This window comes from Natrix helvetica (genome assembly GCF_964273705.1).
Source record: "Natrix helvetica genome assembly, chromosome: 2".
Taxonomy (NCBI): domain Eukaryota; kingdom Metazoa; phylum Chordata; class Lepidosauria; order Squamata; family Natricidae; genus Natrix; species Natrix helvetica.
The window spans coordinates 205,772,838-205,788,947 of record NC_138552.1 but is presented as its reverse complement, the minus strand read 5'-3'; the positions used below and the strand labels follow the sequence as shown (position 1 = coordinate 205,788,947).

Below are 16,110 nucleotides of genomic sequence, written 5' to 3'. Positions count from 1 at the left end.
AATCCACCTTGGACTGTCACCTCATTTTATGATATCTCCACCTGCTTCACCTTCACGTCCCGGAAATATTTGGAACATTTTCCCCTCCAGCTCCCCAGTAACATCTCAGCCTCCGGCTATTAACTATTAATTTTTACCATCTGCACCCTTACCCAATTGGGTTTTAATACTTCATCAATTTACTCAAGGCTAGACCTGCTCCGCCTGCGGGAGGCCCCGCTCTCGCAGGTATGGCCCTTGGCTCTCTCAAGGGCCTGCCTTGATGACGGGTTTGTGAACCCCGAGAGGTGGAAGAAACGGAGGCTGAGGGGCTTTTTATCCAAAAGTTTTTTATTGTTATTAAGGGGTTCCAGGGAGGGGGTGTGTGATAACCAGGCCGGGAGAGGCGCCAGTGCCAGTGCTGGACGGACAGGTGAGTCCGGGAAGGAAGTGAGCGGAGCGGGGGGGGAGAGGGAACAAGAGATTCCAATAGAGGGTTGTTTGATTACAACGGTCGCGGGGAGGGGGGGATGCGAGGACAAGAGAAGATCACAAGGTCGGTTGGGAGACCGTGGTTGTTGGCTATGCCCGGTCGTCTGCACCAACCCCCGCAACCTAGGTGGCCAGGAACTACAGAGCCCGGGCCTACGGCTGATGCTTTGCAATGCAAGGTCCGTAACCAACAAGGCCCCCCTCATTAATGAGTTGATCTCTGAGGGGGAGCTAGACCTTGCAGGGATAACGGAAACCTGGTTGGGCCACGAGGGTGGTTTACCCCTCGTGGAAATGTGCCCACCAGGTTTCCGTGCATTCCATCAGCCTCGGGCCCTGGGTAAGGGTGGTGGGGTGGCGGTAGTTATACGGGAAGGTCTAGAGCCGAGGGAGTTCACTGTTCCTCAGATATCCGGGTGTGAGTCCCTTGGTGTGAAATGGGGCCCACGGAGGCAGTTGGGTTTGCTGATTGTATACTTGGCTCCTCGCTATACATCAGCAGCCCTGCCCGAGCTCCTCGAGCTGATCTCGGAGACGGCGGTTGAGATCCCCAGGCTCATGGTCATGGGAGATTTCAACCTGCCGTCGACGGGAGCAGCATCTGAGGTAGCTCGGGAGTTCATGGCTTCCATGACAGCCATGGGCCTGACCCAGTTAATTCAGGGCCCCACACACGAAGGAGGCCACACATTGGACCTTGTCTTTGTATCTGAGCAGTGGACGAGTGATCTGGGTAGAGGGGATTTTACTGTTACACCCCTGTCATGGTCAGATCACTCATGTCTCCGGCTTAACTTCCCTGGCGCTACCCCCCACCGCGAGGAGGCGGGACCAGACGGTCCACGCTGGTACCGCCCCAAGCGCCTGATGGAGCCGGATAGGTTCCAGACGGAGCTTGGGCCATTACCTGTAGCCCTGACCCGCGCTCGGTCGGAGGACCTAGCGGCCGCCTGGAATAGGGCGGCGGCTGGGGCCTTGGACCGGATTGCGCCTTTGCGACCTCTCCTGCGGCAGCGACCCACCCGGGCTCCTTGGTATACCGAGGAGCTGAGGGTGATGAAGCGTCACAGGAGACGTCTAGAGAGCAGGTGGAGGTCCTCACGCTCCGAATCTGATCGAACACAGGTAAGATCCTACTTGCGGACCTACCTGGTGGCATTAAGGGCGGCCAAACGTAGATATTGTGCCACCCTTATTGCGTCCGCGGATAACCGCCCTGCTGCCCTGTTTAGGGTGACCCGCTCCCTCTTGTCACAGGGGACGCGGGGGGCACCTTTACAGGGCAGAGCAGAGGAATTTGGGGAATATCTGCAGGACAAAGTCGCTCAGATCCGGAGCGGATGGGCCCCACTCAGTGGACCAGACGAGCCGCCAACAGCGAGTCTTGTGAGACCATCCTGGGAGGAGTTTGATTCTGTTGCCCCCGAGGATTTAGATAGGTTGCGTGGACGGCTGCGACCCACCACATGTTTAATGGACCCGTGTCCCTCCTGGTTGGTACTGGCATCTTGGGAGGTGACACGAGGCTGGCTTCTGGGCCTGGTGAATGCCTCATTGGGTGAGGGATCCTTACCAACCGCCTTGAAAGAGGCGGTGGTGAGGCCCTTACTTAAGAGGCCCTCACTCGACCCAATGGAGCTAGCTAACTATCGTCCAGTCTCCAACCTTCCGTTTCTAGCGAAGGTTGTTGAGAATGTGGTGGCCCAGCAGTTTCCACGACACCTTGACGAATCCGAGTATCTAGACTCACGCCAGTCCGGCTTCCGACCTGGGCACAGCACAGAGACAGCCTTGGTCGCGTTGGTTGATGATCTCTGGAGGGCCAGAGATAGAGGTTGCTCCTCTATCCTGGTCCTATTAGACCTCTCGGCGGCTTTTGATACCATCGACCATGGTATCCTATTGCGCCGGTTGGAGGGGATGGGAGTCGGAGGTACCGTTTTGCGGTGGTTCGGCTCCTACCTCTCCGACCGGAGGCAATGTGTGTTGACAGGGGGACAGAGGTCGACCCCGAGGCCACTCACTTGTGGGGTGCCACAGGGGTCGGTCCTCTCGCCTCTCCTGTTCAACACATATGTAAAGCCGCTGGGTGAGATCATCCGTGGTTTTGGGGTTGAGTATCACCTCTACGCTGATGATACTCAGCTGTATATTTCAACTCCAAACCACCCCAACGAGGCTGTCGAAGTAATGTCCCGGTGTTTGGAGGCCGTCGGGGTCTGGATGGAGGACAACAGACTTAAACTCAACCCCTCCAAGACTGAGTGGCTGTGGCTACCGGCACCTCGATTCAGCCAGCTGATTCCATCGCTGGCCATAGGGGGCGAGCAGTTGCCCCCTGTGGAACGGGCGCGCAATTTGGGCGTCCTCCTTGATGCCCGGCTGTCAATGGATGACCATGTGGCGGCCGTGGCAAGGGGGGCGTTCCACCAGGTTCGCCTGGTGCGCCAATTGCGCCCCCTACTGGACCGGGATGCCCTACGCACGGTCACTCATGCGCTGGTGACGTCCCGCCTGGATTACTGCAACGCTCTCTACATGGGGCTGCCCTTGGGACGCGCCCGGAGACTGCAGTTAGTTCAGAATGCAGCCGCGCGGGCTGTGATGGGGAGTACGAGGTACTCCCACGTAACACCTCTCCTGCGCGAGCTGCATTGGCTACCTGTGGTTTTCCGGGTGCGTTTCAAGGTGCTGATTACCATCTTTAAAGCGCTCCATGGCACGGGACCTAGTTACTTGCGGGATCGCATCCTCCCACATACATCCCTGCGGCCAATACGCTCACACAGGGAGGGACTTCTCCTGGTGCCATCCACTGGACAATGCCGGCGGGCGACACCGAGGAGTAGGGCCTTCTCTGTGATGGGCCCAACCCTCTGGAATGACCTCCCCCCCGACATTAGAACCACTTCTGACCTCCGCTCCTTCCGGCAAAAACTGAAGACCCACCTGTTCCGATTAGCAGGCCTGGCATAATTCAACTGTCCCTCCTGGCAAACGCACTATATCTGGTTATTTTAGGGGTTTTTTAATTCACTGTATTTGTTTTTAGGGGTTTGAACTTATTTTAATCTGCTTTGTACAGTTCTTTTAATGTCATTCTTACCTCCTCCATGTCAACTGTCAATTGTACATACTTAATTTTATTGTATCTGATATATTTTGTATGAACTGTACACCGCCCCGAGTCCCTTTCGGGAGAGGGGGCGGTCTAGAAGCATTAAATTAAATTAAAAAATTAAAAATAAAATGCCTTTTCAAATCACGTCCAGTTTAATTTACCAAGGTGGACTACAATCAAGGTGTGGAAACCTAACAGCAATAATCTGAGCTAAATTTCAAGTATAGTTGCAAAGGGTCTGGATATTTATGCCAATATAACATCTCAGATTTTTTTTCTTTTTAATAAATTTGCAGACATTTCTAAAATTCTGTTTTCATTTTGTCATTATTGGGTACTGAGTGTAGATTATTGGTAAAAAAATGAATGTCAATAACTGTAGAATTAGGCTGCAGCATAATAAAACGAAGGGGATCTGAATGCATTTGGTGCTTGATATATTGAGTTGAAAGAAGATATAGTGGAAAGAGCTTAGCAGAGAAAGACTATGTAATTCTGCTTTTTTGGAGACATTTGTTGCTACCAGATATCAACTTAATTTCAAGTGGCACTTTCTGCTTTCAAGCTGTTCAGTACAAAAGAAATTGAAAATAGCTGGATGTGATAACAGTGGGTAGCAATGCAGCTTAATTATTCTGGCAGCAGGTTTCTACATAGGTAAGATCATCAACATAGAAAAAAGAAAGAGAAATTAGTAAAGTTTCAACAGTGTTGCTGGATAATGCTAGAACAGTTTACACAAGTAAAAGCAGAGTAGTTGCGCGCCTTTGCAAATGTGTTAGCTTTCTGTTGGTACTGTTGCACAAAGAAGCTAATTTTTTGGCCATCCCCTGACAGAATTTTACCATTCTGTAGAATTATCAAATAATAAACCTTTATATTTCATGTTACTTTTTAATACCTGGAATTTTATTTTTTCCATAAAATTTATAGCAACCAGATTATTTTTCTAACATTTATATGTGAAAAATATTTTAAGCCATACATAAAACTATGTTCTCCATAGAGTGATTCTTTTTAACAGCCAAACTAGAACCAATTTGAAGCAACTATTTTGTTCTTTTTTAAAAAAAAAACGCAGTTAAGTACATAGCCCATTCCAGAGTCAGCTTTTGGGGGAAGGGGGCAATTGGAAAACATAAAACAGACTATTATCAAAGATTGAGATTGTTAAGCCTAAGTGACAAGAGAGGTATTTGATGAAGGCATTTTTATTATGCAAGATGACTCTAAAGGAAACCTCTGTGTACAAAAGTTACCTCATTCTGCTGCCTACTTCTATAAAGAGATTAGTAGAGCCTTGAGGTCATAAAATAAGTGTTACAGAGGAGGTCATAAAAATGCTTCTCTCTCCTCTCTCTCCTTTTTAGCTTCAGTTTTTGAAAACTTAAATGAAAAAAGTTTACATGGCAATAATACAAGCACCTGCAAGGCTGACCAGAACTGAAATTTCATTTTGATCATTGACCAATACGACATACATTCTTTAAAACAAACAAAAATAAATTATCCTCTGAGCAATAATTAAAAAAAGGACAAAGGATTCCCCCGTCCACATGTGTCTGGCTCTGGGGCAGTGCTCATCTCTGTTTCTTAGCAGAGGAAGTCAATGTTGTCTGAAGATGCTTCTGTAGTCATGTGGTTGGCATGACTATATGCCAAGACCCACAGAATAACTGTTGGCAATTTATTTCTCTGAAAGCAGCAAAGTTTTGCTACATTGTGTGTATGCCTTATCTGCATAACTGTTGCCAACAGTTAATAATGTCAGGAGATAATTTTGTTTGTTTTATAAAATGTATTTTTGGTGCTCACTGACCAAACATTCCCTTCTGTACCTGAAAGCCTTGTTAGGTTCACCTTAGACCAGGGGTGTCCAAACTTGGGATCTTTAAGACTTGTGGACTTCAACTCCCAGAATTCCCCAGCCAGCATGGCTGGCTGGGGAATTCTGGGAGTTGAAGTCCACAAGTCTTAAAGTTCCCAAGTTTGGACACCCCTGCCTTAGACGATCAGCCAAGCATCTAAATGTAAAACTGGATGAACAGAAGTAGATGCAATCTTTATACAACACTAAGAAACACAAGTGCAAATGCTGTAAGCTCTAAAGTAGGGGTGTCAAACTTGCTGCCCGCAGGCCAGCCAGATGCATCACGTCCACCCCCGTTTTAGCAAAGGGGGGAAAGTTGTGATACGTCATGTGATCACAATGTGACGACATAAATTTGACGCCCGTGCTCTAAAGTGAAGGAAAAACAGGTGAAACCCATCCAGACCCCTCATCCCTGGCCTTCAAGAATGACCTCTTAGGAATAAAAGGAGCTTCTATACCTGTATGTATAGAATGCCAAGCACAACCCTTTGGATGCCAAAATATTTATGTTAATTTTCCCTACTAAAAACCACACACTAATTACAAAAAAGATGATTTTGCACTTACAATCTAATTGAAAGATATAAGACAATAAACCCCAAACTCAACCAGCACTCGGGAGCTAGCAGCAGGTAAATCAAGGAAAGGCGTAGATAGACAATTTGTTTTTGTAACAGATACAAGTAGCTCAAATAATGTCAACTATCAGTAACGGAAGAATCTTGCAATCCAACCTTCTCTAATGCAACAGCCCCAAAGTTTGGCCTCTCCGTTTCTTACTCCCACTTTTATGTGGTTACCAACTTCTTGCTAGACCTTTATCAGACTTGGATAAGAGGGGCACCTGTATCATATTTTGAGAATACTCCTATCTGGTCTCTTGTTTTTTGTTTCTGGCCTTGGCAGCTTTAATGTTCACAAACATAAAGCTTTCCAATCAAATTACTTTCCCTTGTGGCCTATTGTTTACTTACTGTTCAAGTACACCAAAGTAATGGTTAGTAAGGTTTGTGACTTTTATTTTTACTCCAAAGCATTCAGTCTTGGATTCAAGGGTAAAGAAATGGTAGCTTAATTGATACAAATATTAATTCTTCTGAGAATATGGTCATGCTATTGGTTTTTTTTTTAAACTTCACCATTCAAATATTTTCCAGGATCTTACGTTAACATCCATAAAGAAGTTGATTCTGACATCAATTCATTATTTTAAAAAAGTCAATCTTTTTCTTAAAAATTATGAAAAGATATATGCGCCATTTTATTTATACCAATAATGCTGTCTCAGGTTCATATATATCAAAGGTATATATATATATTTGTGCACATACTTAATTATTTAATTTTCTTTGCAGTTCCAATTAACTAAATGCTGCCTCGCTTACAATTCCTATAATGTGTACAGTAGCCTGCAAAAATGTAGGCAACTGTGATCAATTGTCAAAATAAACAGTAGTGAATAAACTACAACATCTTTCTACAAAGTTGAATGTGCTCTTTATGTGGGTGTTTCACTATTAATTTCAATGGATTCAGTGTTACCTTTTTTTACTGCAAAGTTGTTAATAATGCATAAAAAGGACAAGTGTCTAATTAGGTTTGTAATTAATTAGGAGACAGTCCCACAGTTGAATTTGTGTCCTCTAACATCTCAAGCTATGATTCAACAATACTTTCAATAGCCACTGCCTCCTCTAAGCAGCTATCTGAACATTACAAAATAAAGATAATTTACTTTTGCAAAGCAGGGAAAGTTGTTTAAAATGACAACTACAAATATCTAAATACTTCCAACTAGATTTCCAACTAGTACTTTCAACTTTGGGAAAGATTGTTAAGAAAGAGACATAACTGCACCCGCTGAAATCAAGTCAATATCTAGAAGAATAAAGGTAGTCTTTGAGTTACAATGTTTCATTTAGTGACCTTCAAAGTTACACTAAAGAAAATGACTTATGACCGTTTTTCACATTTGCAACTGTTGCATCATCCCCGTAGGCATGTGATCTAAATTCAGACACTTAGCAAAACTGAGTCATATTCGTGATAGTTGAAGTGGCCCGGGATCACCTTTTGTGACCTTCTGGCAACCAAAATCAATGGGGAAGCCAGATTCACTTAACTATATTACTTACCGTATTTTTCGGAGTTTAAGACGCATCAAGATTTTAAAGAGGCAAATTTAAAATAAAAGTTTTTGCACTCTGCAGACCTCCCCAAAACGGCCCATTTTTCACAAAAATGGGCCCGTTTTTTTTTTAAAGGGCATGAATAGCCTTTAGGAGGCTTGTAGAGTGCTCCTGGGGGTGGGGGTGGGGCCACAAATGAGCAAAAAATGGCCCAGAGGCTTTATAGGAGCCTGGGGAGGGCGAAAACAGCCCCCCCTGAGGCTTTAGGGACCTTCAGGAGGCTTCCCTGAAGCCTCCGGAGGACTAAAAACGACCCTACAAGCAAACCAGCCAGTTTCAATTAACATCTACTACAAACTAATATCATCAGAAAAAAACTGATGCTGAAGAATGGCTGATATTTTTCAACATGACAATGATTAGAAGTGTACTTTGAAATCAGGCATGAAGAACTACAGAAAGGAAATATTTTGGAATGGCCTTCACATTCCTCGGACATGTTTATTATTGAAAATTGGTGGAGAGAACTCCAACCTACAGAAGCTGAAGATGTTTTTGCAAGGAAGACAGTGAACATTCCCAAAATAAAATAAAGTCTTGGCCAACTCTAGGAACCAGTTGGAGCTGTTATTTCTGACAAAGGAAATATTGCAAAGTGCTGACTGAGCATTCAAATATTTGCACCTGCTGTACTCACTTGATTCTTATTTTGATTCTGTAAACAAGTGCACTTAAATACTAAATACACATTCATACAGTATGTGAAGAAAAATGTACAGGCATACTGTGCTTTATTGCACTTCACAGTTATTACATTTTTTACAAGATCCTTCACCAGCACTCACTGCATGCTCAGAAGATGAATTGCATTTTTAGCAATAAAGTATTTTAATCGAGGTACATACATTGTTTTTTAGACATAATACTTTTTCATACTTAAAGAGACTACAGTATAGTTACAAACATAACTGAAACATTCATAACTAGCTTTATTGTGATATTTCCTTTATTGTGATAGTCTGAACAGAACCTCAATATCTCTGAGATATACCTGCATGTTTAACTTTCTATTACTGAAATATTCTGCTAATTGAAATAGGCAATTTGATTAGCAAGATTAAACTTTTGAATGAAACATTAAAATGATGTCATTTATCTTTACACTGATGAACTGGGGTTAAATATTGTTAGCAATCATCAACATGTATTTAAATGTACTTTTAATTGGTTAATATATTCACAACAAAAATAATATATCCAAACACCTCATTCCCCAATACAGAATTTAAATTTTAAAATAAAATTTGGAAAAATATAAAATTTGCAGATTATTTTAAAATTATGTATTTTCAGATGTTCAAATCTAAATATTTTATTTTAAATATATTTTTATAATAAATTTTGAGTAAGCTTATAAATATTTAACAGCTAAAGGGATTTTTGTTTTGTCTAGTACTTCTATATAGTTTGATCCTGTTCCAGTTTTTAATCAAAAGGGATTTTCCCCTCAAGAAAATAATAAAAAAAGAAAGTTAAAATATATTGTTCCCTCCTAAAATTACTAAACTTCTTTCAAATAACCAAAAGTGACAAAATAGTATATGAACCTCCACATTTTATTGAATTCTGTTATATTATGTAATAGTTCATTTTTAAAAATTACGTGTTTAATATTTTTAAATAAACCAGACATTATTTTTCTATAATTTTTTCTATAGTGTATCATTTCATTTATAATTGCAAATGTTGAAAAAAGTGAAGGTTTTCAATTATAATATTAGACTGAAGTATATGAATGGAATGTGTACTCATTTTGGCACAATGAGTATGAGATATAATTGATAGGTTTGCTGAATTATTTATTATTTGGAATACTTCATTTAACATAACAGTGTTCTTCTAAATACTTCTTTAAAATGTACACTTCTGAGATTGTGGACAAAATAAAATTTTCTTCAACAGTGCTAAACAGTTACAGTATTATAAAACAAAGTACCTACCTACTTTATGTTGTACTCATGTGAACATATGTAACACTATGGAGAAAGGAGTTTTGAACCCAATGAATACTGTTGCCTTAATTAAGAACTGGGAAAGCCACTCTTACATGCTAATATTGTAGTGCAGTGAATAGTGTAGAAATGTTTCCTGAGGTTAATTAGAAAGAACAAGTAACATGGCAGGATAGTCATTTCCAGTTCAGCAAATACAATTATTTCCTGAAGTATTTGTTAGTTGTGGTAGGAGTGGCATCAGAGCAAATTTTTCAATCAAGCTCTGATAAGTGCACATCATAACTATGGTCTGAGTTGGATACGGTTCTCCTTTCATCAGCACAATGGAATAATTGACCAATTACTATCATTACACAATAAAAAGAATTATTAGAAAGAAGAAAAGCCAGTTGTGGCAGAATCTGACCCACTAACAATCCAGTTTAGTAGGATTTTATTTAAATAAAAAAAGCTTGTGGAACAAGTCACGAGACAAATTTACTCTTATGAAATTCTAAGGAAACTAGTAAATAAAGTATATGGACAGTGAATTATTCTGATAATAAATATTTCAAGGCAGGAACACATTATTCAGATTGAAGTAAGAGCATGAGATCATTTCCTAAAAAAAAAAAACAATAGTATAACTTTATTTTTCCTCCAACTCTGATTTCTGAAATATCCCCAACCCATTTTTGTTTACTGGCAGTGATTTCCTGTAGAGATAAGATATTTTTTTAACGCATGGCTTCAAGAATCTGATTATCTAATATCACAAGCCTTACAATTAAGATTCTCATTCCATTACTCCAGAGTATATGTGCAGTTTACTTTGACTTCTGTCTTGCAAGGAAGCTGAACAGGTCAAATTGTCAATAAAAAAAACCCCAACATTTTATTTTCAAATGTTATATCTTCAAAAAAAAACCTTTTCATATTCATGTAATATATGTATCAGAATCTACATATAAATTTACAGTCTCAAAATTCCTGAAGTAGAAAATGACAGTATCAATAAGAGTATAACAATTTAATGTTAACACTATCCCAGCTTTGGCTGTTTCTGAAGTTTTTCAAACATAATTAAATATATACAAGTCTATTGAAAACTACACTATATTGCCAAAAGTATTCACTCACCCATCCAGATAATCAGAAGCAGTTGAGAGTGAATACTTTTGGCAATATAGTGTATCTTTGTTTTTCAAAAATCCAGTCTACCTATGAAATAAATGATTATTTTTGATGTCTGAAACACTGATTTGCTCAAATAATGCCAACATTCTACCACCAACAATTGACTTGTTTATATTAAGGAAAATTTTGGTTTCTAGATATTAATGGTACATAAGACTAGATGTCATGACTGCAGGAATACATGTGACACACAAGCACCCACTTTTGTGGGCTCTGAGCAACATCCTTTTCGTTCGCTTTTTCAGGGGTTTGGGGTCTTTGGGTGGCAAAATGATTGCCTTCAACCTTGTAGAGCTGAAGGCTCATTTAATCTTTTAACGCAGGAGAGTCAAACTGAATTTCTTTGAGGGCCGGATCAGCACTGTAGTTCTCTGCGGGCAGGCTTGGGGTGGGGGGGAGTTGGGGAAGACAAGATGGACACCTCCTCCAGCACTTTGCCGGTGCTCCGTTTTGACTGACACCGTCCTTTGTTAATTCCAGACTGGCCCCCAGGGCAGATTTAAACATCCCAAAGGCCGGATCCAGCCCACGGGCCTTGAGTTTGACACCCCTGCCTTAATGCCTCCTCCCAAAATTGAATGTTGGTTCTCTCAATTTTGAAGGATAGCCTTGCTATGCCATACAACGTCTGGCAGAGTCCTCAATCTGAGAAAAAGTGTGCACTCCCAACTACAGCCTAGTCCATATTATCCCCTGGGGCAGTGTTGGCAAACTTTTTCGGCACCGAGTGTCAAAATGGGAGCATGAGCGTGTGTATACCGGAAGCACAGCCACCCAGTGCGCATGCTGGGAAGATGATATTCCAGATTCCAGTGCATGAATGCACACCGGCCACCTGATCTTTTCGTTTCTGGCATGCATGTATGTGTGAAGACCAGCTGGTCAGTGTGCATCTGTGCACCAGAAACTGGAAGATCATCTTTCTGGCACGCGCATGTGCAATGGGTGGTGCTCTTCCGCTTTCTAGTGCTCCCACATGCGTGAACACCAGCTGGCCGTCGCACCAGAACCTAGAAGAGCAACAGGTGATGGCTCACATGCCTGAAGAGATAGCTTTGTGTGCCACTTCTGGCACGCATGCCATAGGTTTGCCATCATGGCTCTGAGGTAATCCATCCTGCATGGTTATTCGCCAACTCTCATATCTCTGAAGACAGAGATGTAATCATCTGTAACATCAGTGGGGAGAGCAACTGAGTGACTGCTGTTGCATTCTTTTTGTCAGCCTAGAAGCTCTTACAGATGTGGATCATAAAGACTACTGCATCCATTTGTTTCTCAAGTTTAAAACATTTCAGCCTGCATACTCAGTTATTCCTTCATTATGACTCTAGTACTATCCACACCATTGATTCTACAATCTGAATTCCCAGCTATAGGTCGCAATCTCACTTTAGCAACTGTACTACAAAGTTGGCAGACTTTTGATACAATAACCTTCTTCAGATACCTAATTTAAAGTTTGTCTCACCCAGTTTAACTCATCCTGCACATTATTGAAATGTGCCAAAAATACTGTATTCGAAGGAAGCCCTTAGCAAACTCTACTTCAATTTTTTTTTAAAAGGGAGGGGGAGCAAGCAAATTCCAATCTAGTGCACATAGCTCATTATATTAATTAATGTTGAAAAGATGTTAATATTAAAAGGTTTCCTTCTTTCACTTTCTACTTTTCCTAGTATCAAATGATAAGGAAATATGCGTGTTAGCAAAAGTTCTATTAAACTGACACTCAGCATAGGGGAGAGAAGAACACAATTAATACATATTGCTTTTTGAAATTAGCTCTTAAAGCTATTAATAACTGTGCAACTAATTGATATTTCTAGACAAACATCACATAGTTTAAGTGATAAGCCTGTAGGCTATTACATCTCTTGCTCCCTTCCTTGCCATAGGCATATTTAAACATATCAAACAACATATTTTAAAAGAAAAATTACATTGCCAGATTCTAATATACTAAAATTTGCTGATTTTTTCTTAATTTCCCCAAAGAAATATAGAAAAAGAAAAGCAAGGAAAAGAAATGGCTTGGGGTTCTTTAGAACAATTTATTTCAAAACTTATACATCAGATGCTCTCACATCAGACTTGACTCCTGATTGTTGCATTGAGTTAATCTTGAAATAAATAAACTGAGGGTTGGTTGCCTCCAATCATTAGGGGGGGTGGGTCACAAAAATAAACAATGGGCACTGCATAGAACAGAGCACCTGACTGTGCTTTAGAACAAAAATATATCATTTGTGTTCAAAAGTCAACAACCCCATTCTCTGATCTTAGCTTGCCATTCAGTGGTTAGAAGTTGAAGAGTTAAGTATTCCATCAGTCAGCTCTCCCCCTACTTTGCAACTGGTGTGGCTATAATGCTTAAACTAATTAAATTCAGGGCATGCATAGTGTAGCTGAACATTTCAGATCCACCGCAGCTATTGAATTATTGAACCTCAGGGGAGGGAGGAAGAGATCGGCAACATGAAAGCAACATGTTGAGCTTCCCTCGTACTCCGTAATCCAGAGCATTACGAAGACCCGATGAATCACTCTATGAACAACCCCACCACCACCAATCCCAACACACACTTTTCCTTTTAACGCTGGCGCAAAGTTGAAACGTGTGCGCATTCAGCCCATACATTGGAAACCCACCCACCCACCCTTCCGCTGCAGCACAAGAAAAGGGGGGAATTCGGGAACCCCAAACAAAACAAAACAAAACCGCCAGGATTTCCTACCCCGCCCGACACCTTCCTGAGCGGGTTGCGCAAGCCAAGCGGGATTTAGGATGGCCAAGAAGCAACATCGGCTTGCAAAGCAAGAGGTGCCGCTTCTGGTCAAACGTTTCCCTCCCCCTATCCATCCCAGTGCGCCCGATCTAGAACACCCCCCCCCCCTTCTCCGCCAGCAAGGCGACTCTTGGGACTGGCAGATTTTGTTCCTAAAAGTCCCCTTTCGAAAGAGGATGCCCAAGTCCACCCCCCACCCCCAGCGCACCATCCCGGTCACCTTTCCCGTCTCCGTAGAGCAGCCGCTCACCAAGATGCCCATGACATCCGTCCAAAGCCTGGAGAAACTTTCGGGGACGCTGCTGCTGCTGGCGCCCCCCTGGGACTCGACAGCCGAGGCTTGCTCCTCTTCCTCCTCCATCGCCCGCTGCCTCTCAGCCAGGGCGGCTCAACACGCGAGCCCCGCAGAGGGGAGCCTGGCGCCGGCCGAGGGCGAGCCCCGCAGCCTCAAACCTCGCGCCTGGCTGCTGCTCCAGCCTCCCTAGCCGGTATCTTTCTGGGCAGCCTCTCCAGCATGCCGCCGCGTCCCTTGCCTGGCTCTCCCTCAGCGCGGGGCAAGGGAAGGTGGGAAGCCGCCGGGCTCGGGCTCAGTTCTCCTTGGCGCGCCAGAGCGCCTCCATGTCCCGCACGAACTTTGCCTACTTGCCGCGGCCAAGCAACAGGATGGCAGAGCCGAGCGTGGCGCGAACCACCTTCTTTCTGTGGAGGGGGGGTGTCGAGTGAAAACTCTGCTCCAGCGTTCAGGAGAAAACCACCACCCCCGGGGTTGCCTTCCCTTCTTTCGGCGAGCACAAAAGAAGCCTGGACGAAACAAACGTAGCCAGGATCTGCCAGCTGAAACTGGGAAGCGGCTGGGCGTTAGGTTTCAACTTGTCGGTGAAGTAACTCTGGTTCTCTGCCCTTTTCCCCACATGGACTCTCCCAACTCCACATGACTCCTAGTCCGGGCTCGCTCTCGCTCTCCGGGAGAAAGCTTTTAAGCAACAAAAGGTGCTCTGATGTCAGCCCCTTTGCATGGCAATGAGCCCCAGACAGACGAACAAATATCCTGGGGAAAGCGCAGAGCCGCTGAAGGCTCCGATTGTCCGAGTTTCCAAACGCGTTATCGCCAACTTGACTTATCCATCGCCGCTCAGAGCGCTAAATGGTTAGGAAGCCAAGCCAACCTCCCAAAGTTTCAGACGTGCACACACGCACACACACACCCTTCGCTTTGCTTTCCAGGAAGCTTCTTATCTAAGTTTGCCTAGGCTGCTTTCTCGTCTGTGAATGCAAGCTTTAGAAACTTCCAGCCTTGACACTTTTGTCTATGTTCCCCTCTCTTCAGCACTGGCACAGGATGTCTCTGGGCTCTTTCACGTTTCAGCATCAGAGCACAGCTGGCAGGAGAGCCTTGCTCCTGCTTAGGAAACCTTTGACGCTTTGGAAAGAATCCATTTGCACCGAGCACAGACAAAATGCAAGTTTCCTGTACTGTTAAAGGAATAAGGAAATAAATAAAGAAATAATAAAGGAATAAGCGCACCAACCTGTCCTAGTGTTCCTTTTTATTTGTATCCATTTCAAAATCATGTTTATTCTTATATATGTTATCTAATAGATGCTTGACAAAATAAATAAAATAAAATAAAAAACTCAGCTGCTTCCAAACTGCAGAATAGACCTGATGCCTTATTTCTTGCATTCTCATGCACAACTATGTAGGGATTCAGCAGGAATATCTTAATACACTTAAAACACAGCAGGTATGTTTACAATTTTATATGTGGCATTTGATCAGAACCACACTCGGGATACCTGAATTTTTTGTGCTGGGCCACATATGTGAATGGTGGCACATGAAGACATCCCTGTGCACATTCAATTTATCATCATTCAATAAGTTGAGGAGATGAATCAGCCAAGATGATGATCCAGACTCCACACCTTTCCTCCATGACACATTCCCCATATCCAAAAAGTCTAAAACTAGCTTCTGAAATAGTCCATAACACAGCACTCATGTATTTCGCCCTAAGTTTTCCTCATCTTAGTTGTTCCATCTGGTATTTACTACCTGGATTGATATCCTCACATTCAGATTCCCCATGGCTATCCCTGGGAATATAGAAAGTGCTGGTGAATTCATGTGGACATATGATCACAACCTCAAAGAAGATTTTAAAAAACTTACAGAGGACTTTTGTGAGCAGCCTAACATAATCAGCAAGGGCATTGTGCCTAAAGAATTCAATGATGCCTTGTTTTCCTAGACAAAAGTTATAAACAAAGCACCAGCGCAATGTTCAAAGGAAGGGAAAAATACTTTTGCCAAACATAGCTTCTTCACACAAAATCCTTTAGAAATGGTGCAATTGAATCAAAAGCGTTATATATCACCATCCTAGCTATGTTTATTTGCCACTGCCAAGAATTAGTTATAAAATTGCAACCTAATACAGTAGCAAACTTTTTTGTTTTGATTTTTAGTAGAAAGGGGTAAGTTCAAATAGAAACAAAACCCCCAGTGCTTATGAAAACTATTTTTCTTAACGAA

The 16,110-nt window shown here is 42.8% G+C and overlaps 1 protein-coding gene across 2 annotated transcripts in view; it reads right to left on the bottom strand.

The window, feature by feature from the left end:
- Window positions 1-15,063, bottom strand: part of SASH1 (SAM and SH3 domain containing 1) — a 161,493-nt gene extending 146,430 nt beyond the window's left edge. Inside the window, exon 1 of one of the 2 annotated variants that reach the window (XM_081945640.1) lies at window positions 13,825-15,063. In XM_081945640.1, the coding sequence (XP_081801766.1) occupies window positions 13,825-13,935 (111 nt within the window). In that variant the 5' untranslated portion in view covers window positions 13,936-15,063. The remainder of the gene's footprint in view (window positions 1-13,824) is intronic. The other variant, XM_081945641.1, reaches the window with a different exon arrangement.
- Between the last annotated feature and the right edge of the window lie 1,047 nt (window positions 15,064-16,110).